Source organism: Drosophila bipectinata, chromosome 2R, assembly GCF_030179905.1.
Source record: "Drosophila bipectinata strain 14024-0381.07 chromosome 2R, DbipHiC1v2, whole genome shotgun sequence".
In the NCBI taxonomy this organism is placed as follows: domain Eukaryota; kingdom Metazoa; phylum Arthropoda; class Insecta; order Diptera; family Drosophilidae; genus Drosophila; species Drosophila bipectinata.
Window position 1 is genome coordinate 11,852,303 of NC_091737.1, and position 24,905 is coordinate 11,877,207.

At 44.8% G+C, this 24,905-nt stretch overlaps 3 protein-coding genes across 7 annotated transcripts; 1 reads left to right on the forward strand and 2 right to left on the reverse strand.

Annotated features, from left to right (window-relative positions):
* Nucleotides 1–8: 8 nt before the first annotated feature.
* On the reverse strand, nucleotides 9–19,543 carry LOC108132933 (caldesmon). Of its 5 annotated transcripts, none has more exons than XM_043210340.2 (9): nucleotides 19,186–19,543; nucleotides 13,959–14,690; nucleotides 6,570–6,940; nucleotides 5,855–6,252; nucleotides 5,598–5,726; nucleotides 5,044–5,393; nucleotides 3,876–4,623; nucleotides 1,235–2,146; nucleotides 9–1,179 (listed from the first exon to the last, which is right to left on the reverse strand). In XM_043210340.2, exons 2-9 carry the CDS (start codon nucleotides 14,098–14,100, stop codon nucleotides 633–635), a joined length of 3,597 nt encoding a protein of 1,198 aa, XP_043066275.1. In that variant the 5' UTR covers nucleotides 14,101–14,690; nucleotides 19,186–19,543; the 3' UTR covers nucleotides 9–632. The 5 variants fall into 5 exon arrangements, with proteins under 5 accessions (XP_043066275.1, XP_070134134.1, XP_043066274.1 ...); XM_070278033.1 differs by lacking the exons at nucleotides 13,959–14,690; nucleotides 19,186–19,543 and adding an exon at nucleotides 9,392–9,934 and having other exon boundaries at nucleotides 1,235–1,945; nucleotides 2,132–3,730; XM_043210339.2 differs by lacking the exons at nucleotides 13,959–14,690; nucleotides 19,186–19,543 and adding an exon at nucleotides 9,392–9,806.
* Nucleotides 19,544–20,227: 684 nt separating this feature from the next.
* On the reverse strand, nucleotides 20,228–23,571 carry Sply (Sphingosine-1-phosphate lyase). Its single transcript, XM_017252852.3, has 6 exons — nucleotides 23,415–23,571; nucleotides 23,020–23,183; nucleotides 21,518–22,179; nucleotides 21,005–21,453; nucleotides 20,795–20,941; nucleotides 20,228–20,733 (listed from the first exon to the last, which is right to left on the reverse strand). The coding sequence occupies exons 2-6, from the start codon at nucleotides 23,171–23,173 to the stop codon at nucleotides 20,508–20,510; spliced, it is 1,638 nt and encodes a 545-aa protein (XP_017108341.2). The 5' UTR covers nucleotides 23,174–23,183; nucleotides 23,415–23,571; the 3' UTR covers nucleotides 20,228–20,507.
* A 112-nt stretch (nucleotides 23,572–23,683) lies between these two features.
* On the forward strand, nucleotides 23,684–24,793 carry LOC108133098 (enoyl-CoA hydratase domain-containing protein 3, mitochondrial). Its single transcript, XM_017252853.3, has 2 exons — nucleotides 23,684–24,278; nucleotides 24,334–24,793. Exons 1-2 carry the CDS (start codon nucleotides 23,815–23,817, stop codon nucleotides 24,710–24,712), a joined length of 843 nt encoding a protein of 280 aa, XP_017108342.2. The 5' UTR covers nucleotides 23,684–23,814; the 3' UTR covers nucleotides 24,713–24,793.
* The last annotated feature ends 112 nt before the right edge of the window (nucleotides 24,794–24,905 follow it).

Genomic DNA, 24,905 nt, shown 5'->3' on the forward strand with positions numbered 1-24,905 from the left:
CGGATGAGTTTCATGAATGTTTAGTTAGCTGCGACGTTTCTTTTTTTTTTCTCTATTTTTTAACAGTGTTTTATATACGCTTCTAATATTATATCATTATATATTTATATATTTAAGCAATGTCTACATAATTAGTAAAACGATTCAAAAATACAATGGAGTTGCTGCGTTAGGTTTCGAAAAATGTTTCAAAATAGTTTCGTTCTTGCATATTAAATACTCGATTCTATTTTTTTTTCAACGCTTCTTGATCATTGAAATTCGTTCAGTCTTTGTTAATTAACAACTTTGTTAATGTGTTTAAATGTTTTTGCTTTTTTTTTTGGTATTTTTTTTTTAAATTTAAGCAAATATAAGAGAAATGTGTGTTTACGAAAGAAATGCCAAGTAGAGTTAATAAACGTTTGTTCGATTTAAAACCTTTGTTTCTGTTTTTGGTTCGTATTAAAATATATATATATATTATTATTCTTCATATAAGCTCGGTTAACGCTTTTCTAAAATGTTTCTGCGAGTGTAACAACTACATTTGGTATATATATTCAAGACCCAAAGACCGCTCCAACCAGGCCGCCAACATTTTTCCAGTGTTATATCGGTGTCTGGATTTTGATCTACTTTTGGATGTTAAACTAAAGTACCATCCGCCTAACTCCGCATTCCATGCAGAATTTGGCGTGCTCAATGATGAACTTGGCGCCACATTCGTGGCAGAATTTGGACATTTTCATACTCGAAGACATGCTGGACGTGCTGGAGTGTTGCCGGCTGAACAGAGAGTGTTGTGATGTGCTCGGTGTCATCAGTACAGAGGTGTTGTTATTGATGGTGTTACTGTTGTAAGCTGGCGGGGATTGGGCCTGGTGCTGCTGCTGCTGTTGGTAATTGTAGTTGCTGGTAAGCTGCTGGTGCTGCTGGTGCTGTTGATTCTGTTGCACTTCCAGAGAGTTCTCCGATCCGCTGCTGGACGACTCGGCACCATCGCCACTCCCATTGTTATTGATGATGCTGCTCCCGTTATTGGCGAAGAGACGCTGCCGGGCCTTGAGGGTTCCGTACTTGATTTGGGCCTGGGTGGAGGCATCGGACAGGTTGCTGGCCAACTTGGCGCTCGCCGTGTGCGGACGCATAAGTTGCAGTTCACTGGAGCGCTGACGGGACAAGCTGAACGGGGAATTGCTGCTTAAATGAAAAAGGATTAGCTTTAGAAATCACAATCCACTTAATCTCTTACCTTCCGTATGCAGAATCCGTGCTTATCTTGGAGCCGGTCCCACGCGACAGCATGGTGTAGCTGTCCAGGCTGCTTAGCTCATCCGAGTCCGCCGATGGCGACGGTGTCGGTGGAGAACTTCCTTCTACCTGCTGGTGCTGCAGTGGCTGCTGTTGAAATGTGTGTTGCTGTTGGCCATTTGGTTCTGGATCTCTGATCTGTTGCTGTTCCTCGCTTCGTCCACCATTCGCTATCAAGGTCCGCCTCATGGACGCACCCGCCTCCTCGCCTAGCTGCCGGAAATCGCTCTGCATCTTCTGGATCAGGTTCTTGGCATTATTCAACTGCACGTTGGGAGCCAAAACGCAAGAGCTCGAGGACGGGACCAGTCGATTGGAACTCAATTGGCTGGGCCGATCACCGAGCTCCTCGCCGACGTCCTCCGTGTCGCTAATCTTGCTGAACTTGGCGTGCTCCGGTTCGTTGCCGTTTTCGATGTGCAGGACATCGATGGGGGTCTGCGAATTGCCGACCATATGGCGGAGGGAATCTGGCGATATGGGGGATTTGCCCTGGGCATTCGCCTCCGTTTCAATGCTAATGAAGATCTCCCGCTTCTGCTGATCGTCCGCTGAGTTTCTATTGAAAATCTCCCGCTTCTGTTGATCCTCGGCGGCGGCACGTTTCTCCAGCTCCGCCAAACGGCTTTGAGTCTCCAACTCCACCAGGCGGCTCTGCTTCTCCATCTCGGCCAGGCGAGTCTGCATCTCTAGCTCCGTCAGGCGGCTTTGCTTCTCCATCTCGGCCAGGCGGCTCTGCTTCTCAATCTCTGCCTGGCGGCTCTGCTTCTCAGTCTCAGCTTGGCGGCTCTGCTTCTCAATCTCCTCATGCTGGCTACTGACATCCGTATTTCCGGACATATTCGAATCGGACCTGTGGGCGTGGACATCTTTAGACTTATTGTTATTATTGGACTGGTGGTTTTGATGGTGTTGTTGTTGTTGTTGTTGTTGTGTGGCTGTCGGTTGTGGCGTCGAAGTCGCTTTCTGGAACGAGCGCTGGCGGCTCGTCGAGCGATTCAGAAGGAACTCGCGACAGTCCTTGAACAGGGGGAACTGCTCGTCGTCATTCTCGTTTTCGAATGAGGAGAGGAACTCCTCGAAGTCAAAGTCATCGAAGGTGGGCATATTGCTGTGTCCATGCACCATGGGCATCACCATGGGCAGTGGGTTGGCCAGGAGCTGCTTTTGCTGCTGCTGCCAGCACTGCTCGTCGAATTCAATGGAGGACCGGTTCGCCTCGTCATCCGCCGAGCATCCAGAGCTGGCATCTCCAGCATCCTCGGGTGAGGCATCGTAGAGGAACTGATTGCGTCCCAATCGCATCTTCCGCTTAAGGAGATTCCTGGCCTCTCCTGACTGCCGCCTCTCGTGGACTATGGTGGATTGGGAGCTGCTGCGGCTCCGGCTCTGGGACAATTGCTGCGGCGTGGAACTAGCATCGGAGGAAACACCACTATTCACATGCAGGTTGTCGCAGGCATTGATCAACTTGGGATCTATATAATCTCCGGCCACAGAACCAGTTGTGGATCCGAGGCCCGATCCCAAACCAATCTCCCGTCTGGGCCCGAAGATGCTCTCCAGCTTGATGGGCGTCACTGGCTTGTTGATGGGTTCCAGCCGCAAAGGAGTGACTATGGGCGGGTAGCTGCTGTTCTCCTTAACCACAGTTGGGGATTGAGGCGTGGGAGCCACCGGCGTCAAGGGCGGAAGCTGCGTGGTGGTCGTGGGCGTGCTCTGGGCCAGGCTCTTGGCAGAGTTCTGCTTGCTCAGATTGTTGCTCTTGTCCTTCAGGTCCTTGCTAGTTAGCTGAGTAGCCAGTTCAGTAGCCGCCGCCGCCTTGGCATTCAACTGCTCCAGCTCGTGCTCGTATTTCAGGAACACGGCCAGGGAATCGGTCTTGGCCACACTCCGCGTCGGCTGCGGAGACGAGGTATCGGTCTCAGTGGACACTCCACCCACTGGCAGCTTCATCATCTGTTTCCGGTTGGAGGCACTCGTATCGCGGCGCACAACCCTCGGACTATGGAAATCGTTACCACAGGCAGCCCGGACAGGCATCTCATCGTACTCTTCTGGCTTCAGGAAATTCGTAGAGATGGGTCCTTCGTCGGACAGACCTCTTTGGATGGTGGGCCGATAGTTGGTGGCGAACAGCGGTCGACTGGGCAGCAGGGGCGTCCTGCGTGGTCCCCTGAGGGACGATGTGCGTCTGAAGTTGGAGACTGGCTGAACCTTGGGTGTGACTTGGGCAGGTCGACTGCCCAGGCCGGAAGAGGTCAGGGAGGTGGTCATGGATATACTGGGTGCGGCGAAAGGTGTAGCTGTCAATGGTGTCTTAGGTTTGTTGGGGGTCGGTACGACCTCCTCCTGCGGCGGCGGCGTGTTGGGTGAGCAGAGCTCCTCCAGCTGCCGCTTGGCCGAAAGGAAGGGGTCGTATTTATCGCCAAGGCCGCTGTTAAATAAAATATTTAAATAATTTAATAATCGGTAAAAAAATTTAGTTAAAATATTAGTAAACCACCCATGGGTTGCTCTACCTGGCTGTCGTTTGTTTGGATTCATTTTGAGTTTTGGGATTCACTTTTAAGACTACAAACCTCTTCAAGCGGCGCTTGCCATTGGGAGCTGTCTTGATGTACATGGTGCCATTCTCGTCCTGCTCGAGGAGCACCAGGCGACGGCTAACGTTGTTGCCCTGCTTGATCAGGGGCGGCAGGGTCATCACTGGCTCCTCCACTGCCGCCACTATCTCCTCCTCTTCCTCACTCAGTGGCTCCTCCACCACCACTCGGGTATCGTCCTTCTCCAGGTCATCGTCGAAGTCAAGTTCGCTGGTCTCTTCATCTTGATCGTAGGCCTCCTGTTCTTTTATCTCGTTCCCCAGCTCCAAGCGTGGTAGGGAGACCTTCCCAATGGATTGATTGATGGCCTCCAGACTCTGCTTCAGTTGGGGCATCGGCAAAGCTCTCATGGGCTCCGAGCTACTCAGGGCACCAGTGAAACCTGCCCCGGAACGCTTCTTAGGCCGGCACAAGGTGCGCATGGTGGTGGACTCCAGCTTTATCTGAATCTCGGCTCGAGGAGACTCGTCCTCGGAGACGGAGAAGGTTGCTTCGCGTTGCTTCCGGTGCAGAGGCACCAAACTTGAGTCGAGCGAGGCAAACTCCACATTATTGGGCAGGACTGCATCTTGTTCCAGAGCGCGCAGCTCAAGATTTGGATTCTCCCGGTTCCGGAGGCGTCTACGTGCCTGGCGCACCAGTGGTATAGAGGTATGGGAGGTTTTGGCCGCCAAGCGGGCGATTTCTTGATCATCCAATTGGACATTGCAGATTGGTGTTCCACCTGAGACGGAACAGCGTGCAGGAGATTCAAAGGAATTTCTATTAGGAATGTTTTCAAGCTCTGAAGGTACCTGCACTCCGAAACTGTATAGTTCTACTTTAAGAAATAAATCCCCTCAGATCAATCCCTTTATTTCTAATTCTAATTTACTATATCTTTCCTTCGTTCCCCTTGACTTCCTTTTTAAAAACTGAAAAGCCCAGTGGAGGCACTTCCACCTGGACTAACACCAGAGGAAACCTTAATGCTTGGCTGGTCTCTCAAATGCCCCGATGCGAGGCGCACTAATTAACGATCATGAAATCGTTCCGGGTTCTTAGATCTTACAAGTTGGAGTGTGTCGGAAGATAATTGGAAAACTGCATGCACCATGGAGGGAAAGGCTCTAGCCCAATCCCCCAATCCCAAACCCACCCGTACCTTTGCGCTTGATCAACCCGTTGAGCTCATCAAAAGTCATGGTTACTTGCGGAAGATTGGGCAGGCTGATCTCCTTGTCGCCCATCTCCAGTTTGTCCCGCCGGGATCCACTCTTGCGGCTCCGGGCGGGCTTGAGCGCTTGGGGCTCCACGCGCCTCAGCCGGTCCATGGTCTCGTCGATTTCGCTGCAGGCCTCCGACGGCTTGCGCTTGGAACGGTGGCTTATCCGCTCCCTGGGTGGCGGCGAAGACGGCGGATCCTCGTCATTTGGCCTGTACAGGCTCATCTGGTTGTTGGTGACCTGGGTGGTGCCGCGAGAGGGTTCGCCTCGAACCTTAACCATTTGATTGCTGAGGATCAGGGCGAGGCATGAGTGAAGATCGTTGACTGACGGCACTAACTACAGTGTGTATTCGAACTATGCGACGGTGGCTATAATTACGTTATACGATTTACGGTTTACGGCTTACGGTTTACGGATTAGACAACGACAATGCCAGTAGAGCAGCGGGGGTTAACGACTAACTAGTCTAGTCTCTAACTATAATACTCACTTATCGCTGTGCACGGACGAGGTCATCGATAGAGACATCATGTTAGGCTTGGGTGCTGACATGTCTCCCGCTTCCAGTACCTCCTCGTGGTGACCGGAGTACTTGTCCCGGGCGAGGGATCGCTTCGTCCTGCCGAACATCGCAATTAAATGGAAAAAAATGAGAACAAGAATCACAAACAGAAAAATTAATATTGGGTTGTCAGCAAGATTTGGGTATTGTAGTTCCATATGTATGTCAGTTCCCGCCAGGCTTACTTTAGATTGGGTGGCCGGTACTGTTTCCTTGCCTCCAAACGTTCCTTTGCCTTGCTTGTCTCCTGGGAGTTCCCAGACTTCATTGTGGCCTGTATGGCCTTCTCCTTGCACCACTCCACGTGGCGGTCGAAGGCCTTCGGGTTGAAGCTGCGGTCGCAATGGGGGCAGCGATCGCAGGCAGGTGCCTTGATGCGTTTGGCCAAAGATCGTTCCCTCGGTGCTGGTGGAGCTGCAGCCGGAGATGGTGTGGCAGCCGCCACTGGAGCCGTGGCCAATGGTGCTGAATCCCCAGAGTTGTTGGAGAGGGTGGAGGCTGCCTTGCGCAGAGAAGCTCGAGCTGTGGAGCGAACCATTTCGGTTTGTGATTTGCGACGGACGGGTAGGGGCGAGCTAACGGGCTGTTAACGAATAAAAAATTCATTAATTTTAATAGAGCCAATCTTTAGAATGTTTTGGGTATTTTTAGAATATTTATGTTACTTTTTTGGGTTAAAATATAAAGACTTTCATCAGTCTTTTGAGTGTACTATGCCTACGGAACGTTTTCTTACTTTTCTAAGATGGTTAGGCGGTTCTCAGATGGTTCTTGTCATAATTTTAATATTTTAAATACAAATCTACAGTCTTTTGTAATTAAATCTCTTCTTCAGACTCCAAAAACCCTAAATCTATTAAATACTAATAAAGACTCCCAAAAAGACCCCCAAGAACTCACCTCTGGTGCTGCCTCCCGGTTTTGGGACGATGGCGAGACCCCTGGATTACGTTCCGCATTCGGCAGGCCAAAGTTCTTGGGCAGCACATAGGTGGACAAGGAGGTGCCCTCACGGCGCTGACGGGACGAGTCGAAAACCTTGCGCTTCTTGGACGACTTCTCACAGATGACGACGTGTTTGCGAAGGGCACTCAGGTTGAAGGTGCGACTGCAGCAGGGACATGGTGTCAGGTCGCTGCTTTGGATGGGGACGTGCTCCGGCACTGGAACAGGCAGACCGCTGGTCAAAGGCGGCGGCGGCGGGGGCAGCGGATCGTCGTCCGTGCCCCGGATAGTGTCCTCGGCGTCCAGATCCGTGGTGGCGTTGATAGCTGAACAGAACGAGAAAAGGAACGGGGTTGAAAAGTGAGATACGAATATCGACTGGAGTTTTTTTTAAGGATAGCTGCGAGCACTTTGGCAATGTTTTGTAGATGATGTGACTTAAAAACTAAATGTTTTCTCTACGCTAACAAAATAACAATTGAATCGAAATCATGAAAATTCCAGCTTGCTCACTCCGGGCGTGTTTTCTTCCATAAATACTTCAGAGTTGAAAGGTAAAGGGACCACCAGGTGTTGCGATTTGAACTTGAGCCAAAAGGAAAAGGGCTTGGCTCTGCAAAGGGAAAGTCTAGACTCCACAGTCTAGAGACCGAGGAAAAGTCATGGAAAATGGCTGACAGCCAAGTGAAAAGCACTTTATGGTGGATTGTTTTTTTTTTTTTTTTGGAGCGACAAGTTGTCTGTCTCGCAATAAATTCCCCCAAAAAAACACAATAGGGGCTCTTCTCTATTAGCCGCGTTTAATTTATTGCCATTATTTTGGGTCTTTGGTGCGCTGCCTATAAATTGGTATTTATCCGCCTGGCCGGAGACTGATGAAATGTGGCCATGTCCAAATCGAGAAGCTGGTCACCGCCAAACGCTTTGGGAATGCAAGCCGTGGGCGGGTATTTGATCTCGAAGAGCAACTGGCTGGAGTTCAGTGGATCACAGGTGGTTTTTGCCAACGTAAGCCCACATCGAAACACTTTATTGTAAGTTCTATTATTTGATGATTCCGTTGGGATACTCTTCAAACGTCTTTTCAAACGTTCTACCTCTTGCAAAGCCCATGGCGGAATGAATCTGTAACTGTGCCAGCTAGCAACTGTGTGGGCATTGAGGAATAATAATTAGAATCAGCTCAGAGTTAGCATATGGAGAGCTAGCTGAACCATCAATGAGGGCGGCCACTAATCACAGACATGGAGCAGATCCAATTATAATGCCGGGCCAGTCTCACCCACAACCTGGCATTCACAGTGCGGATTGCGATTACATCAATCAGCAACACGCACACCAGAATTTCCGCAACAACTCGAGACCCTTGTCTCATTTCCATTTCAAATCAATGCAAAGTCGTATCTTACGCAGTCTTTTATTTTATACCATCTAATGTGAAGAGAAGTGGGTGAGTTGGATGGCCCCCCAACCACCAGGAGGCAACATAACCATTATGTATCTGTCTGAATATCTGTCTTGTGCTAATGATGCTGCTCTGGTTATGAGATATATGCAGATGCATTATGTGCATCTATATAGTATGGTCGCCCATTCCACTTGAGATCTTTAAAAATAACAGCGGCTGGGCGTCTGGGTCTCTGATTCTGAGCAGATCTCTGAAGATCTGGTCAAGAGTTTACCAGATCAAAAGTTGAAAGCCATTGAGGCGAGTGATGAATGCCACTTTCAATAGTTTCTAGTACAAGTACGAATATGATTTTCCAGGTTGCACAATACCCTGGCCCATCTAAAATTTCGTTAGTCTGTGTCTTAAGTATTTCCATAGTTTGTTGTGTGGTTGGGCAAGCTCTATAAGCCACTTAAGTCTTCGGTGGTCCCATAAATGTGTTGTTGCCTTTGTGCAATATGGTAAACAGTTTTCCCCATTTCCCATACGAAGCGGTTTCAGGTTCTTGGCTACACCGTGAACTCTCAACCCTTTGACACCCGAGGGTACCTGAACGGGCATTAAAAACAAAACCCAGGAGTACCTTGGTACGGGTTAGCTTTAAAACTGACTTGTTTACACTGAGGAATATTTTAGTGGAAAATAAACAGTCTGCTGAGGAACTTTCTGTGAATGAAAGCCAAGACTTGGTCTAGGGTTTCTCTGTTAAAACAATGATTCTTAAGAAGTCTATAAGATAGGCAGTTTTTAGAGGAACTGAACCGATCAAAACCCTATTAATTCTATTATTTTCCTAGTAATTCCCCATTAATCAAAGCTTTTCAGTTTCAATTTCATTGAGACAACCAGAAGGTGACATCATTAGGCTTAAGCTTTGAATTTGATAAGCCAAAGAAGTCACTGAATAGGTCACCTCCGAGGGAGATTAAACAATTGGAGCACAATGGAACAAATTTCTTGAGTAGATCAGATCTGGGGGAGGTTCCTCAACCTCTTTTCAGTCTCAGCTTTCACCAGACAGGTAATTTGGCGTTTAAAAAACGGTTATTGCTGAACAAATTAGTTGCTAATTTGCATTGAAAATTACTTGATTTAATTGCAGAAGCTGTTGGTTTTGTTGGATTGGCATGCAAATGGTGGTTAGTCGGACTGTTAGTGGCCACATCGATCTTATTGACAACGATTAAGACGCGTTGCAGTTGATTGCAGTGGCTTTGATTGGTTAATATTGCTGATGTTGCTGCAGTTGCTGCTGTTACAGTTGCTGCAGTTGCAATTTCATCAATTTTTGATGCTGCGCCCACACTTGAAGGCGTGTCCGACTCACTTGACTTGGCATTAGTTGGCTGTTTTTTATTGCGTTTCAATGAAAATGTGTTCCGAACGCGGGAAAATGTTGACAGTTGTTGCTGTTGCTGCTGCTGCAGTTGCTGGTGATGTTGCTGTTGCGCCTCACTAAGCTGCAACGAGTTGAAAGAACTTTGCTGCGGCTGTTGCTCGAAAACGTTAATGTTGGCATTTCCATTCGCATTTCCACAGCCATTTCCATGGTCATTTTCCTTTTCGTTTTGGTTGAAATTAAGTTGCGCTTTTTCACCGGCCAGCAAATCATTTAATTGCTGGTACTCCTCGTAAATTCCACGACTGTGCCGCTTATTGATCTTGCCCAATGGCTGAGACTTCTGAGACTTTGATTTGAAGATCTTATTCCACATTTTCTTGCTCATCTTAAAGGCGATCTATTCACAAGGCACTGGTATTTTTAAACACATTATTCGCCGCCCCGACAAACTGCCCCGACAAAACTCTTGTGAACTTTCCGCGTAGCACCGTCGCTTCTTCCGATTCGAATCGACTTCTCGTCTCGACGTTGAACTGGCAACGACTGCCAGCCAGCAAGCAGCAACATTGGAGCAAGCAACCAGCAACATCACAACCAGCAACCAGCAACATCGCAAGTTCCGCTCTCGCAGCAACTATTGCCGGCGCGCATTTTGCATGAAAACAAAAATAGTTGGACTCCAGCTTTGGCCAGGGTGTGGGTGTGGGTGTTTCTGTGTTGCTGGCAGTTGTGGTTGCCATCAACAAAGGCCACGATTCTATACGAAGTGCAATTGTCTGCCGGCTGGTTCCCTTCCCTTGTTTGTCTTGTCTTTGCGGCTGATTTATTTAAAGCCGCCACTGCTTCAGATTTTGCTGACTTTCTTCTCAATGGAAAATTGCCATTTTGAAATTGAAATTGAAATCTCAACCGGCCGACCGTCCGACAGACAGATAGACCGGTCGTCATCAGTCAATCAGTTAACGGACTTCAAAGAGCTCCCATTTCCTGGCTAATGGGAATGGGTGTTGCCCCCTACACACACACACACACACACCCATGCATACAGTTGCAATTATGTCCACTTTTGGGGCATGAAACACATCAGTTGCATAAGTGTGCCAAAAAAGGTAGACGCATTCGGAGTTGCAACTGCAACATTCGTCAGCGACACCAGCAACATTTTGGTGTTGCAGGCAACTCACATAAATAAACAGCTGGCCGCAAAAGTTTGGGGACACATTATCGTCGGAGGGGCTTTAAATATAAATCAGGGGGCATCACAGCTGGGCGATGGAGTTGGTATATACGATACACTGGTAAAAAGTAAGAGTCTGCTTCGAATCTTATTAGTCAGATCATTGTCTCTAATTTATGCTTAGCCCCTTGGCATTTGGCTGGAGGTGATCCATTCAGCTTTTATTGCCTTTGTATAGTGTATTCCATATTCGTTCATCGCCTACGTCTGCCTCACCATATTTGTGTCTTCTGTGGAGCTCTTTTTCGCGACGTTTATTGTGCTTTTCTGATTTTAATTGAAATGCGAATGCACTTTTGAGTATCGTATCCCCATCTGTTGTTCCCATAAATCACCATGTATTGCAGCATCCGCTCCTCCGAGCTGACCCAATGACGTCACTCTTATGCAAGTTGTGGCAACTTGCCTTGACTTAAGTCAACAAAATTTTTTTGATTTTTGCACGTGCCAAGAGGAAACATAAATGCTCGAGTCATGAACTTGAGCGGGCCCCCCAATTCTCGGCTGTTTATATTTATATCTTTATTTATCGACCCAACAACTTCCCGTCCTAACAGGGGGAGGGAGGTGGCATGGGGCATGTGTATTAGGGGGGGCAGGGAGGCAGCGGCATCGTTTGTGGTCGCCCACGCGTCGCGACTTTGACTTGCCACCAAGCCTTGGATAATCTTTGATAATTGTCACGCTTCGAGAGCGCCAAAACGAAAATAGAAGAAAATGTTGCAGTTGCATATATCTGGCTGCTCCGTTGCATATATCTCGCTCTGGCGATTTTCACGTTGCAACATGGCGCCCTTAGGAAAAGTGAAAAGTAAAAGGGGCGCGTGCGTATAAATAGTCGAAAGATCTAGATGATGTGTGGATGGCATTTTGGGGGCAAGGCGGCGACACGACCGAAAAATATATCTAAAATATATGATTTTTTCAAAAAGTGAACTTAAAACTTTATGTTTCCTATGCACTGGGAGAAATGGGGTTCTGTAAAAGGGCTTATAAAGAGGACTTCTTGGAGTACTAACCTCAGGTGAACCTCTGGATATCTATAAATCTCTTTAGAAGAAGTATCTATCAAGTGGCTATAAATATTATCTTAGGGTATTAGGTGCTCTGGGCGACATTTCCGTGGCCCTTATCCCCATCTCCCCAGTCCAAAGCACACGCTTCCCATATCGACAACATAAGACTGCCGTATTCTCCACTAATTAAGTTCTATTTCTTCCAGTCGTCGGCCCCTCAACTACCTCTGCCGGGCCGCCCCATCCCGCCCTGATCATCTAATGAAACCATTTCAGTTCATTGGCGCCCAGCCCCCTCTCCCTTCCCCCTCCCCTGTTTGGGTGTTTTCCATCGAACGCATTTTGCAGATTGCACAATTTTCCCGCTCTGTTTTCATTTTTCCTCCAAGTTTCCAAGTTTCGTTTTTTGTTCTTTTTGTAAGCGAATGGGTCTCGATGTTGTTGCAACAAATTGAAGTTGATTTGTTTGTTGCTGGCACTGTTGTTTGGCAGTGCTGATTGCTTTTTAGAAAGTGTGAAATACATTTTTGTGTATTTGTATCTATATCTTTTGTTTTGTATTTTTGGGCTGTGAGGAGAACTGGGGCCGTTAATTGAGGCAGGTAATTTTTGAATTCGATTTTGATTATAAACAATCGATTAACAATTCAATAAGTAGAGTGTTTAATAAAGAATTAGTCATTAAATTAATTTTAAAACCATTTAAAAGGCTTTCAAAACGACTCACTACGGCGTTTGGTTCGTCACCTACATGGACAGCATTAGTAGTAGCAGCAACAGCACGGCAACACTGTTGGGGGTAAAGCTTTCATCAAAGCTTCTCTTTTTTTTGTATTTGGCGGGTTTTGTTTATTAATTTTTAAGCTTTACTTTTAACCAATAAATTTGTACTTCAATTGGACATTTAATTGGGAAACTGCAATCCATCAATGACAAATCTTGGCGATGGCAGAAGTTGTCCCTAACACAGAGAATAATGTCTTGCAAAACGGGTTTTATTCCAAAGCCACTGATAGCCAGACAATAATAATTACTTTTATTCGAATTGTCAATAAAACTGGTTGGGATTTTGACTTTGGCATCAGTTCTATTGGCTAACAAGCTGACTCTACTAAATGTGGTTCAATGTCAAGGAAATTCAGTGGATTAGTCGGTAGGGGGAAGTCATTTGCGAGTGGGCCGAGAGAAGTGGGTCAAAAGCCCCCAACTGCCGATCGTTTAGGCCATATAGGTGGTATACAAATACACACCATAACCGTCGACTGGCACTGAAATAGTTTTTTGTACTTATTTATTGGCAGTATCGGAAACTTGGTTAAACCGGGCACGCAAATCTCCGGGCCAGACGTGACTGACATGGCTAAACTCGGTATAGATACGCCCGATTTCTGTCAAGCCCATCTGGCTTATGATTATGGTCTATAACTCAAACGAAGCTCTTTGTTTCCCTTGACTTTGTTTCAATCTCTAATTGAATTATTCTCGATTGCTGCGCAAAAAAATTTCAAGATCCCCAACTTTGGTTGGTTCTCTCGTTTTGGGGCTTGTCTTTAATTTAATTAAAACTTATTTGATTTTCGTGGGTTCTCGTGGCAGTTTACTGCAAATGGAGAATTGACATAGATATGTCAGTTGCCACCGTTGTTGACAATTTGTTGGCTTCTCTTTTCTGTTTTTAAAAAGTTTATTTGAAATTCCTTTCACGATTGGTGTTTGTTTTGGTTGAGAGCTTTTGCAAAAAAATATTCTGTTAAATATTTGCAATAAAAACTGATGTCATCTAGTGGTTTGATAGAAAGCTGGGGTTTTTTGATGGATTTTATATATAGATTTCTTCAAGGGGCTTCCTATTCTATTCCTAAGAGTTACCTATATCCGTTGTAGATTTTTTAATGCCCAAAGATTTTATAGATCATTTTATATTTTATAGTCTTTATAAAAACTTGTATTCCCATATCGATTTAATTTGAATACCATGTTAACTTGATCATAAAATGTGACTTCATGCTTTATGGAGTTCATTATATATTCATATAGCCCCCATTTCCTATCCCCCCACCTATTGGGTAAGTGGTTTTCTAAACACTTCCTCCACAGTAGTTGGAGTTTGGAGTTTCTGCAGCCTGGGGCTGCATGCCAAGTGTTTTTTTTTTCGGTTTATTTGGGATTTTGTTCGCCTGCGCGGAAGTGGCTTGAATATTTGAGTATTTTGAATTAGCCGCACTTTGATTTTACCAATTGGAGAACTGAGTGATAAGCACTTAACTCTAGGGCCGTTATAATTGGCTGGCGGACTTACCAAAATCAAAGTGATACATGGTCGGCAGTTCCCGGGGAGTTGTGGTTCGGGTCACCGAGCTGTGCTGCAGCAGGGGAGTGTGCGGCGGCGTGGCTATGAATATGGCCTCCAGGGGCCTCCTACTCGACTCAGATGTTGCCATTTTCTTCACATGCACTCACTATCACTATCACCAACACCGAAAATTGATGCAATGAACTTGCTTGTTAATTTGGCCAAGATCTCTTCCGCGGTTGGAGCGTCTTTACTCGCCGGCGTTTAAAAACGCGCCAAACTCTCGTCCGCTCCACATGCAACTTTTTGCTTCACTTTTTCCACTTAATATTTTGTTTTCTGTTTTTCGGCAGCTTACTTAATATTCATTAACGATTTTGCCGCATTGCTAATTAATCATATTTCGTTTTCACTGCACTTTCAAAAAATAATACACAAAAAGCGTATTTGGAAATACTATTTTGCCTAATGTTTCTTTTGTTGTTTTCACAATATCCAATTTTTTTCACCATGCACGCTATTTTTTGTGGGTTTTTGTGGAGCTGGTTGGTTGTGTGATTGGTTCACATTTGAAATTCGCTTTGTTAGTTGCAAGTTTCCACCAAAAACTTATGGAAATGTGGTGTCTGGGCATGTAATTTTGGGTTCGCAATTGCTTTTGGATATCCGAGAGGTGCAATTGGAGTTACCAGTGGAGTGGAGTGGAGCTCCTCCGAAAGTTCCTTTTTGTATCTGTATCTGCAAAAGGTCAGAGCGTGAGATATGAATTTTAAACAAGCTGTTGCACTAAGAGATGTGTACTATATGGACATACATATTTCTTCAAAAAGTCACTAGATATATTGGCTATACCAATGCGGCTAAGCTCATATTAGCTAATTTGCAAAAAAAAAAAAGTTCACAACACAAGCGTGTATCTAATGAATACGCAAAACAGAGAATATGATGAAATCATCTAAACATAGACTGCGATTTGGCGAGGGGCTTTGTTTTTGTTTCACTTTTGGGGCTTGGCTCACGCAATCGCAAATTAAGGGTAAAAACAAGAGGGAGTTGGGGTGATTGAATTGGTTTCCTAATAAGCCAATTAATTACCGTTAAATATTCGTGTCAGCCACTAAAGCTCGCTGTCCTGTTGGGTCGAGCGGTTGAAACCAGACTGACACCGAGCTGAGTAATCCCCCCAAGAATCGAGAGCTCACTTAATTGCAAAATGGAAAGTGAACCCCAAACCCCAAAAGCCCCGACATTGAAAGCAATTGAAGATCTTTTGTGTATTTCTCCCACAAAAGTCTCGAAAAATTCCAAATTCGCACATCAAAAGTCTCTGAGAGCCAAACTTTTTCTTTTTCTGGTAATTTAATACATCAATTAAGTGCTGAACACAGAAAAAACTCAAAGGCCAAATCTTAAATTATACTTTTTTTTTTGGCAATAATGACCAGATATTTGCGTGGAACTAATCAATTATTTGGACTACAGTTTCAAGGCTGAGTGAGATTTAATAGCTGGGCTCATTACCAATAAAATACACACCTGAGGATGGTCTATATAAGCACGAATATCATGTGAAGGTATATAAGAGATAAACTAATCTAATAACACGCTTGTCAATATCTATGTTTGGCGACAACTAAATCTATAAATCTTTATCGCTATTGACAGATGCCATATGCTATATTGAACAAGTTTGTTGGGTAATTGTTGGTTTCACTTGAAGCGATAAACTCGTTTCGATTTTTACATGTGCCCCGGCGCTAATTTATGTACCCCACCCCCATCGAAAACAAAAAAATATCCATAATATAGAGAAGAAAAAAAAATCCAATTTACTCGTTTTCCTCGGGTTCTACGCATAGCGATAAGACCTCAAAATTTATGTAAGATTATTGTGCATAATTTGAGTTGAAAGGTTTGCCGCTGCTTCTCGATATATGTAAGCATATATAAAGTGACTCTTGGAGCAGCCATATCAACCATATTGGGATAGGACGTGCTCTGAATCCGGTGGAGAAAATCAAGTGAGTAATTTCCAGCTGAGATTTCTTTTATAAGGGTTCCGTGTTCATGCATACGATGTAAGGAGATGACTTTAATTCAAGCCCAGAGTCGTGCTGAGACTCTTTCAAACTGGTTTCCTTATTAAGCTAATGTATTTATTTATTAATATCTCAAAAGATTGTTTTTTATGCGGCTTTATCATCATCTTCATCATCATTTTTCGCCACCCACTCAAGTCATTCCAAGACGTTGACGAACTCTATCTTGATCTTACTTCATATAAATCTTATATGCAGCTCCCACGCTTTAAAATTCAAGCTTAAAGCTCAATCTGATCAAGAGGATGACAAAACGATGGGAGTTTCTTGAACTCCAGAGGCTATACTATCATATAGTACCAACTACCAAGTTAGTTACAGATGTGGAGCAAAGGTGCCTAAACAAGTGCGGCTTTTGTTATTGTCGTTCCATTCGGACAAGCTCACCTTCAAGAGTATCTGCCCACAAAGGCATCACTTTCGATTTGGCACAGTAACGGATACGAGGGCCCAGCAGAACAAGTATCTTTCGAGTGGAAAGAATCCCCATGCATTGTGTGCATTTGCCTTTTCTGGTTAAGGTCACGTGGAGTTCCAATCTTGATGTCCGGAGGTGTCAGTTTACACAGATCTCGGCTTGGCGGGAGTGGTGGGAACTGGCACCTTATCGAACATGTGTTTGGGTTTCTTTTTCAGTTTACATCTTGTTTTTATCAGTCATTTCTTGATAAATGCAATTGCATAAAAGTCAACAAGATAGTATCTGAATGATATAAGGATTGTTTACAAAAAGGGGAAATATTTAGCTAAAATATACTATACTTTATGAGAACTTTAATTGAGACTTCTGACTTGAGTGATTCATTAGGAATTAAAGCATTTCCTGTTTTTAAAAAGAGTATCTCTTAATAATTAACTCATTCCATTCCAAGCCTATAACTCATGGGGTTACCTAGTTTTACTCAACAGCTTCTGAGCTCCATTTGCATAGTATTGGCATTAGAAAACCAATGGCTAATTGAACCTACAGATCGACATGAACAATTATACCTTGTTTTTTCTCTCCACATGCACCTGCATTTTCAATCAATTTGTCAGCCAATCAACCTGCTAGGAATTATCGGTCGAAACCGAGGGGTAACAAGAGACCTAACACCCGCAAAGACCGCACGATTAGCGAACTGGCACTCAAATTACTGGAAACCGATTAACCACACAGACGATCATCATTTGGCGGTATAATTAATGCAACGTTTTTTTTAGATAATTTTTAAGCTTTCGCCAGAGCCAGTGCCAGAGCAGAAGAAAGCCATAAAACGTAGTCACAGTCGGGTTGCTGCTCCTCAGACTTAAGCTTTGCTTTGTTAGCCAGCCAGGGGTCTGAGAGGCTGATGTCATTTGGCAATCATCTTGTGAGCTTGTGAGTTTGTGTTTTAGAAGTAGTCTCGTCAACACGTCACTCCAGCCCCAGCACCAGCCAGTCTCTCGTGTGAAGGTTACCCAGAATATACCCCGATCTGGAAACAAGACGAAGCACATTTTCAGAGGCGTGTTCGGATCTCAATTTCAAATTAGAATTAGACTCGAGTGTGCCGGAGACGAGAGACTTTGTCAATAGTAATGCCTTTGTCTAAGCCACTTGTGTTTGATGTTAATTGTAATGAACAGTTTTTGTTGCTGTTCCGAGTGCTTTTTATGCAAATCTTTAGGCCATCAAGCAATGGAAAAGCATTTTCTGCTACCTCTTGTGATTGCCGTTTATTGGACTTTTTGGAGCGTTTCAAATATGCATGGCAAATAGCTTACCAACTGTGAAATACTCCAAAAAAAGTATATACATATATCCAAAAAATCAGAGAGTTAGGTGAAGGGAGATATGGTGGAGAAATGAAGGAAAATGTTTATGAATTGATTTTTTATTTCAGACATGTCTTGTTTATGCTCACTTTCAAATTTATGGTTTCTTGATTCACCTGCCGTTCAAGTTCCCAACTGCGTCGCGAAAAACGATATTTAAGAGCCACGTTAACGAGCAATGGGTAAACATCAAGCCACCGCCCTCACTCTATTGGCCATTTTCCACCAACAAACAAATCAGTTACTTAGCCTCGATCTGCAATTAGCACACAAATGGCAAAGTCTTGCCTCTCGGAACTGAAAATGGGAAATACCCAACAGATTTTCCGCGGCGCATTTCGGGCCATTTTATCGATTAAACACTGAGAAAGGAGCAGCGAAAGTTCTGGGGAAACATGGTCTATAAATGGTATAATGACGCGAGGCATTAAAGCCGCACCCAGCTGGCCACTCGCTGGAACCACCGATGTCCTTTGGACAGGGGGTTGCCCGGGATGTTGTTGTTGGTGGGTGGCAAACAACTCCGGCCGGAGTGGTGGACTTGTTGTGACCGGTTGGCGGTTCCAGTTGCCATGACGAAAAATGCACACATGAGTTGCCATGTGGGCATGGGATCCAAAAAGTTTTTATCTGACCGAACACCAAGAATAAACAAAAAAAAAAAGGGTCCTGCTTCCACTATATGCTCCACTTTGACCAGAATCGAAAAGTGGATCATGTTTTCCATATAACCTAGAGATAAATAAATGCCCTGGCATATCTTATCTAAAAGATAAAAAATATAGAAGACTAGGCGAAAAATTGAAAAAACCTTATCACTTGGCTTGGGTTGGGAATATCAAGATGTAAACATAATATGAGCCTTGGATATGACAGAAGAGCCAAGTAAATATACTTTGCGCATTAATTTAATAACTTGGATAAGCTAAAAATATGGTTTATTTACTCAAGACCCTTTAGACTCTATAGACCTATGTGGGCTATAAATATTAAGTAACTAAGATGAGTTAGGAATGTGAACAATTTGAAAAAGTATTCCCATACATATTACATTTCAGTCGCAACCTGAGAACCAGTTGGTTGTTAAAAAATGCCATTTGTATTTATGTTTACTTAAATTTTAGCTTTCGGTTTTCGCAGTTGTTTGCTCTGCTATTATTTTTGTAGTTTACCTTATCGAAATGGCCAAAAGCTGCTAATGAACTATTCGTGATGATGATGTTGTTACCGATGGTGACTAAATAATTGCCATTTAATATGGCTATTTAACTTATCGCTCTAACTCGGAATCGTACTACTATGTATTCCCACCTGTATTTTGTTTGCTTGGAACTTACCTTGAGAGTGCTCCTTTCGACTAAGTAATTGAAATTCCGCAAGGTGCACTCAATGAAAATTGCTTAGACACCTGAGCGATGGATTACTGCACTTCACATCAATATCGTAACACATAGCACATTCATAATAAACACTGGATCGTCACTTCCCCCAAGAATCTGGGGCCTAAAAAGTGCAGCTACTGGCATATATATTTTATTGAATTGTGTTATTTATGCAACTTTTAGAAGAAATCAGGTTTTTTCTTCCCTGGATTTTGGTTGCCGAGCTATATATATATATGTATATATATTTATTTATGCCTTTTATCTTTATCACACCCGCGACGAAGGCGACTCCGAACGTCTCGACGGTTCAACGAGCGCGATTCGAATGAGCCGCCGACTTGGAGCGCTCCATCGTCGCTGCTCCGCCTTCGCTCAGTGCTGTGGTGGCGGTGACGGTGGTGGCTGGCGACTTCGTCACTGCAATGTGAATTTTTAGTTTATACATTTTTTTGGCTACCCGGTTTGAGCCGAATTTTAGCAGCCAGCCCAGCAAATAAAATATAGGAGTGTTTTTTTGGGCAGGAAGCTCCGAGGGGGAAATGCGTAGGGGGAGCCTGCTAATGTGACAGGTTTCGGCTTTGTTGGCTGAGACATGAAATGGATGCCACCAATTGATCGCCACCTTTGTCTGACACTTGTTTTCCAAACGTTGGGCTATTTTTAATAATTTTTTGGAAAAATTGTTCACCTTTGTCAAGTGACATTCGACGCGTGCCCCCAAAGACAAAAAAATTAAAATAAATGCTTCCGCTACAGAAATTTATTTGAGATACTTTCAGAAAGCTATAGCCGAAAGGAAATGGGCGTGTCAGGTGGGCATCCAAGATCGGCTAAATTAAAACGCCGACGCGTGGCCAACAGCTAGAAGAGAAATATCAGATCAGATCTGATCGAACCGGATTGTGTAAGCCCACGCACCCAGCTGCAATTATGGTTAATTGAAGGGGAGAATGTAAACAAAACATCAAATTAAATCCAACAAATCGGTGAAGCGAGTATACAAAATTAATTAATATTATTTTATTATTTCACTAGCAAAGTTACACAGATAAACACTTTTCAATAACATTGCACTAGAGCCACGAACGTTGACAGTTGGGATAATAGTAATAGCAGATCCATTTCGCATTGCGATGTTTGTACCCTCGATTACAGCACTAATTGCAGGATAGAAAAATTGCTTTATAAAGGTTACGTTTTTGGTGGTTTTGAATACGGCACAGGACATGGCCTCCGTGGGGGGTGGGAGTGGAAAAAAGAATGATTTGCGGCGCCTACTTCTGGCTGGGCGTGTAGTACATAGAGTGCAGGAACAGCCGGGTAACCTCACCGATCACCGAACGGTCGGGAATGCTTTGAGCCATGCCGTATAGCGCGAACTTGCCCTCGACAGGCTGGCCAGGGTCCTTCATGATCTCCGCCGTACAGCTCTTAACATCGGCAATGAACTTGTCCGCAACACCGGGCTGCGTGTGCATGTCCGTAACGCAAATGTGAATACTATTAAAAGATAATAACCAATTACAATCAATTTGGAGGCATTTAAATGAAATTTTCCTACCCGGAGGGGAACTGTAGGGCGTTCAGGTTCCAGCCCAGCTTGCACAGAGAGTCGGAGAGCCGGAAAATGTCGAATTTCTTTGAGCCCAAAGCAATCACGGAAGTGGCAGGTTTGCCAAACACGAAGATGCCATTGATGTCGCGAACTCTGTAGGATTTTCATTGAATTAGAACATGATTTCATAGTCAGATAGATTTCGAGTTAGCTTACCCCCTTTCGATGTATCGGGCAGTGTCTACAATACGCTTGGTGGCCTCCAGGTAACCATCATAACCGAAGCTCATCATGGTTGCCCAGCAGGCGGCGATGATACCTCCGGCACGAGAGCCATTTACGGTGGGAGAGCCGTACACGCCGCCAGGCCAGTCGGTGGTCACAGTAAACTGGTGATCCTTGTACTTCTTGTCCGAGTACAGGATGACCGAAGATCCCTTGGGAGCGAATCCGTATTTGTGGGTATCGGCGGAGATACTAGTAACACCCTTGACTTCGAAATCGAAAGGACGCAGCTTGTAGCCGGCATTGCGGACCAGAGCGACCACAAAGCTTCCCAGGCAGGCATCAACATGGACAGGAATATCGTACTTTACACCCAAAGCAGCAATGGCTTCGATGTCGTCGATGGTTCCGTAGGGGAAGTTGGGAGCAGAGCCAACAAGCTGAAGGAGGCCCAACGTGGTATTAAAATATGATTTCTCAAGAAGGTACTATCAAAATACTCACCAGGATAGTGTTCCTATTGATAGCACTCTTGAACTTCTTGATGTCCACCTCTAAGGTCTCGGGATCGACATCCACGGAGCGCACATGAATGTTGAAGTACTGACCACCCTTGTCAAAGGCGGCGTGCACGGTTTTCGGAACCACAATGTTGGGTCTGGTGATGCCCTTGTGCTCCCGGGCATAGTCCCTGTAAGCCTTCATGGCCATCACGATGGACTCGGTGCCACCGGTGGTCATGGTGCCGCAACTAGCTGCGCTTCCGTGGAATAGATTGCAGGCCATGCGCACAACCTCAGCTTCCATTTTGCACACGCCAGGGAAGAGGTCTGCGTGCAGTGGATTGGTGTAAGAGGCCTTGCCATAGACCTCAGTAACTAGCTCCACCAACTCGGGCTTGTAGCCATAGACGGCACCGGACACTCGTCCATCGCGCCAGTCATAATGGCCGGCCTTCAAGTGCTCATCCACCAGGCGGAGGATCTCCGCCTTGCTGAGACCCTTCTCCGGCAGCACCTCCGAGTAGGTGAGATGGGCATTGTTCTTCTGGATCTCTGTTTCAAAATCATTCTTGGCTTTGGCCAGCTCCGTTTCTATCTGGCGACGAACAGCGGGAATTTTCTTGGCGAATTTGAAGAACTGGCGCTTGCCACGTACATAAATACCTATGAATGGGGAAAGGAAAGTAAATTAGTGTCTAGCTTAAGACGCATTTAAAATCCCCAAAAAAACATTATTCTAATAAAAAGACTGTTTTTATAATGATCATCTAGTCTAAATTACCCGATAAAACTCATATATGTATTAAGACTTATCTAAAGGTGAAGAAACCGAAACAAAGACGGCTACTCAAAACCCGAAAGTTGTTAAATCTCACAGTACTCGATACCTTATCGTGTACCATCATTCTAATGGAAACCATTACGTACACATGTATTCTAGAAAGTGACGATAAAAATTATTCCTAATTTGGTGTATTAGTCATTCCTACGGGAAAGTCTGCTATAGGTATTTATAAAGGTGTCTAGCCTTTAGGGGCAAAACTATATTGGTTTCTAGGAAGAAAAAGATGTCTTAATCTTATCGAGACCGGAGGCTTTAGTTGTTGAACTTTGCATACATATCTCATCGATGTTTAGTTGCTATACGTTTGAAAAAATATTTTGACGATAATCTAACGTAATCTCTTTTTCCAGATTAAATACAAAAGTTCGGGGAGGCCATACGACGGGTACATGGCGATTGATCAAAATTCTTATATAAGGCGCAAAGTACATGGCAAATAATAGTCGTTCTTAGAACTATTTCGTTCAACTTAAAGTAGTTCCACTGTATATATGGGGGTGCTAAAGGAACGCACCCGAGGCTCTAGATAAGATAGTTTAATGGACTTGGAGTTGTGACAAGCCTTGTCCACAAAAATCGGCTGATTTTGACCCTATTGTACATACATATATCTATAGACTCTATAGTATAGAGGGTTTCCCTGTGGAGGTTCCACTCACTTTCATCTTGGCAGATCACAGTGTAGAGCCAGACACCTCCCAGAACTGTGGTGGCTGTGATGGTGGCCACTTGCCAGGGCTCCTTGGGTCCAAAGGCTCGGTTGATGCCCTCGGCCACGGGCTTGAGACAGTCGCTGCCGGAGAACGGACGCATCTTTCGGCAGCTGGAATATACAAAGGGGAGATCGGCCTGTAGTCGAGTTCAAATGGCTCGTTCCGCACTCGCGCGCTTCTGTACGGTAAATGATCGCCGGATCAGCGTATGTGGGGCGACAAATACAAATCGCTTGCCACTGATAAAGTTCTGCGCCTGTGGTAGTCCCACACCGATTGGCCAAGTGCAGTGTCAGCTTTGTTATGGTTGTCGACGCCAAACAAAGGTAGCGGTTACTCACCTGTGCGATCCGGCTGGCTCAGGAGCAGTTCAAGTCCAGCTTCAAACGCGGAAGAGCTTCAAAAACACGTAAACGCTTTAATTGTGAAAACACATAGCGGTTTACAGCTGTTCAGTGTTGACGTTTTAGCTTGGCCAGTAGACCCCAAAGAAAAACGATTATTCTGAAGCAGAGGAAAATACCTTTTCTTTCACCAACGGTTTTGTTATTACAATATTTGTGAAAAGCCTTGATTACTGCCCAAGTTATGCTTTATGTGTCTTCATTTTCCTCGTAAATATCCTGCAAAAATAGGAGTCAACTGTTGCTCGCTAAAAAACTCAATCTGGCAACTCTGCAGTTATCGATTGTTTCATAATAAAGAAATACCATCACTAGTGATAAAAACCAAAACAAAATCATGTACCTGTTGCGTTCGTTGAAATTATCCAAATATGCAGCAGCCACAGCATTACGGTCAACCAGACGTGGACTCTCGGATCTGGTTTTGGTCAAAGAAGAGCAAGGAGTTCGGGAAATAACCCTGAATCACCCAAAAACACTCAATTCCCTATCCATGGACATGATGTGTGCCATTCAGGATGCTCTGGTGAAGGATAAAGACAACCTGGACCTGCGGTGCGTTGTGCTAACAGCTCAGGGCAAGGTCTGGTCAGCGGGTCACAACCTGAAGGAGCTCCACAACGATCCAGAGGTCCAGAGGCGGGTTTTCCAGAAGCTGACAGACGTAATCAACGACATACAAAAACTGCCGGTGCCGGTAATTGGAAAAGTAAATGGATATGCGGCTGCTGCGGGCTGTCAACTGGTAGTATCCTGCGATATGGTGGTCTGCTCCAAGACTAGCAAGTTCTCCACTCCAGGGTGATTAATTTTGTTCCCTAAAAGCTTTAAATCCTCTAATAAAATCCTATTTCAGAGCTGGAGTTGGCGTTTTCTGCTCGACGCCCGGTGTGGCTGTTGCCCGTGCTATATCGCGTCCAAAGTCTGCATATATGCTAATGACCGGACTCCCAATTAGTGGCGAGGAAGCTTACATATCAGGATTGGTAACCAAAGCTGTAGCTGCCGAGGAACTGGACAAGGAAATCAATGAAATAGCATGTGCCATAAAATCAAAAAGCCGAGCCGTAATTTCTCTCGGCAAGGACTTCTACTACAAGCAGTTGGGCATGTCTCAAAGCGAAGCATACGCGGCTGCCCAGGAAAAGATGTGCGAGAACTTTCAGCTGGGCGATACCAAGGAAGGCATCACTAGTTTCTTTGAGAAACGACCTCCCAATTGGAAGCATGAGTAAAGGAACGAGGGCTGTGAAATATTGTTGAATTAAAAGAACCAAATGTGCATTTATGTTGTATTAAGTTTAAGAAGCATTGTTTTAATAAATCAAGTTGATGAATCTGTTATATATCTTTATGCAACGATAAAGATCTCTGTTTAATCCCTTTTTTTAATGGAACTACTCCTCGATTCCAAAAGGACCTTTGTCT

Coding starts and splice junctions, on each gene's coding strand:
- LOC108133098 (XM_017252853.3), top strand. CDS start 23,815: ATGTACCTGTTGCGTTCGTTGAAATTATCCAAATATGCAGCAGCCACA. Junction 24,279..24,333: donor AGCAAGTTCTCCACTCCAGG/GTGATTAATTTT, acceptor ATCCTATTTCAG/AGCTGGAGTTGGCGTTTTCT.
- Sply (XM_017252852.3), bottom strand. CDS start 23,173: ATGCGTCCGTTCTCCGGCAGCGACTGTCTCAAGCCCGTGGCCGAGGGC. Junction 22,180..23,019: donor TGTGATCTGCCAAGATGAAA/GTGAGTGGAACC, acceptor CCCCATTCATAG/GTATTTATGTACGTGGCAAG. Junction 20,942..21,004: donor GCCCGATACATCGAAAGGGG/GTAAGCTAACTC, acceptor AAAATCCTACAG/AGTTCGCGACATCAATGGCA.
- LOC108132933 (XM_070278033.1), bottom strand. CDS start 9,791: ATGAGCAAGAAAATGTGGAATAAGATCTTCAAATCAAAGTCTCAGAAG. Junction 5,727..5,854: donor TACCGGCCACCCAATCTAAA/GTAAGCCTGGCG, acceptor GATGTTCGGCAG/GACGAAGCGATCCCTCGCCC. Junction 4,624..5,043: donor CGGGTTGATCAAGCGCAAAG/GTACGGGTGGGT, acceptor GTTCCGTCTCAG/GTGGAACACCAATCTGCAAT.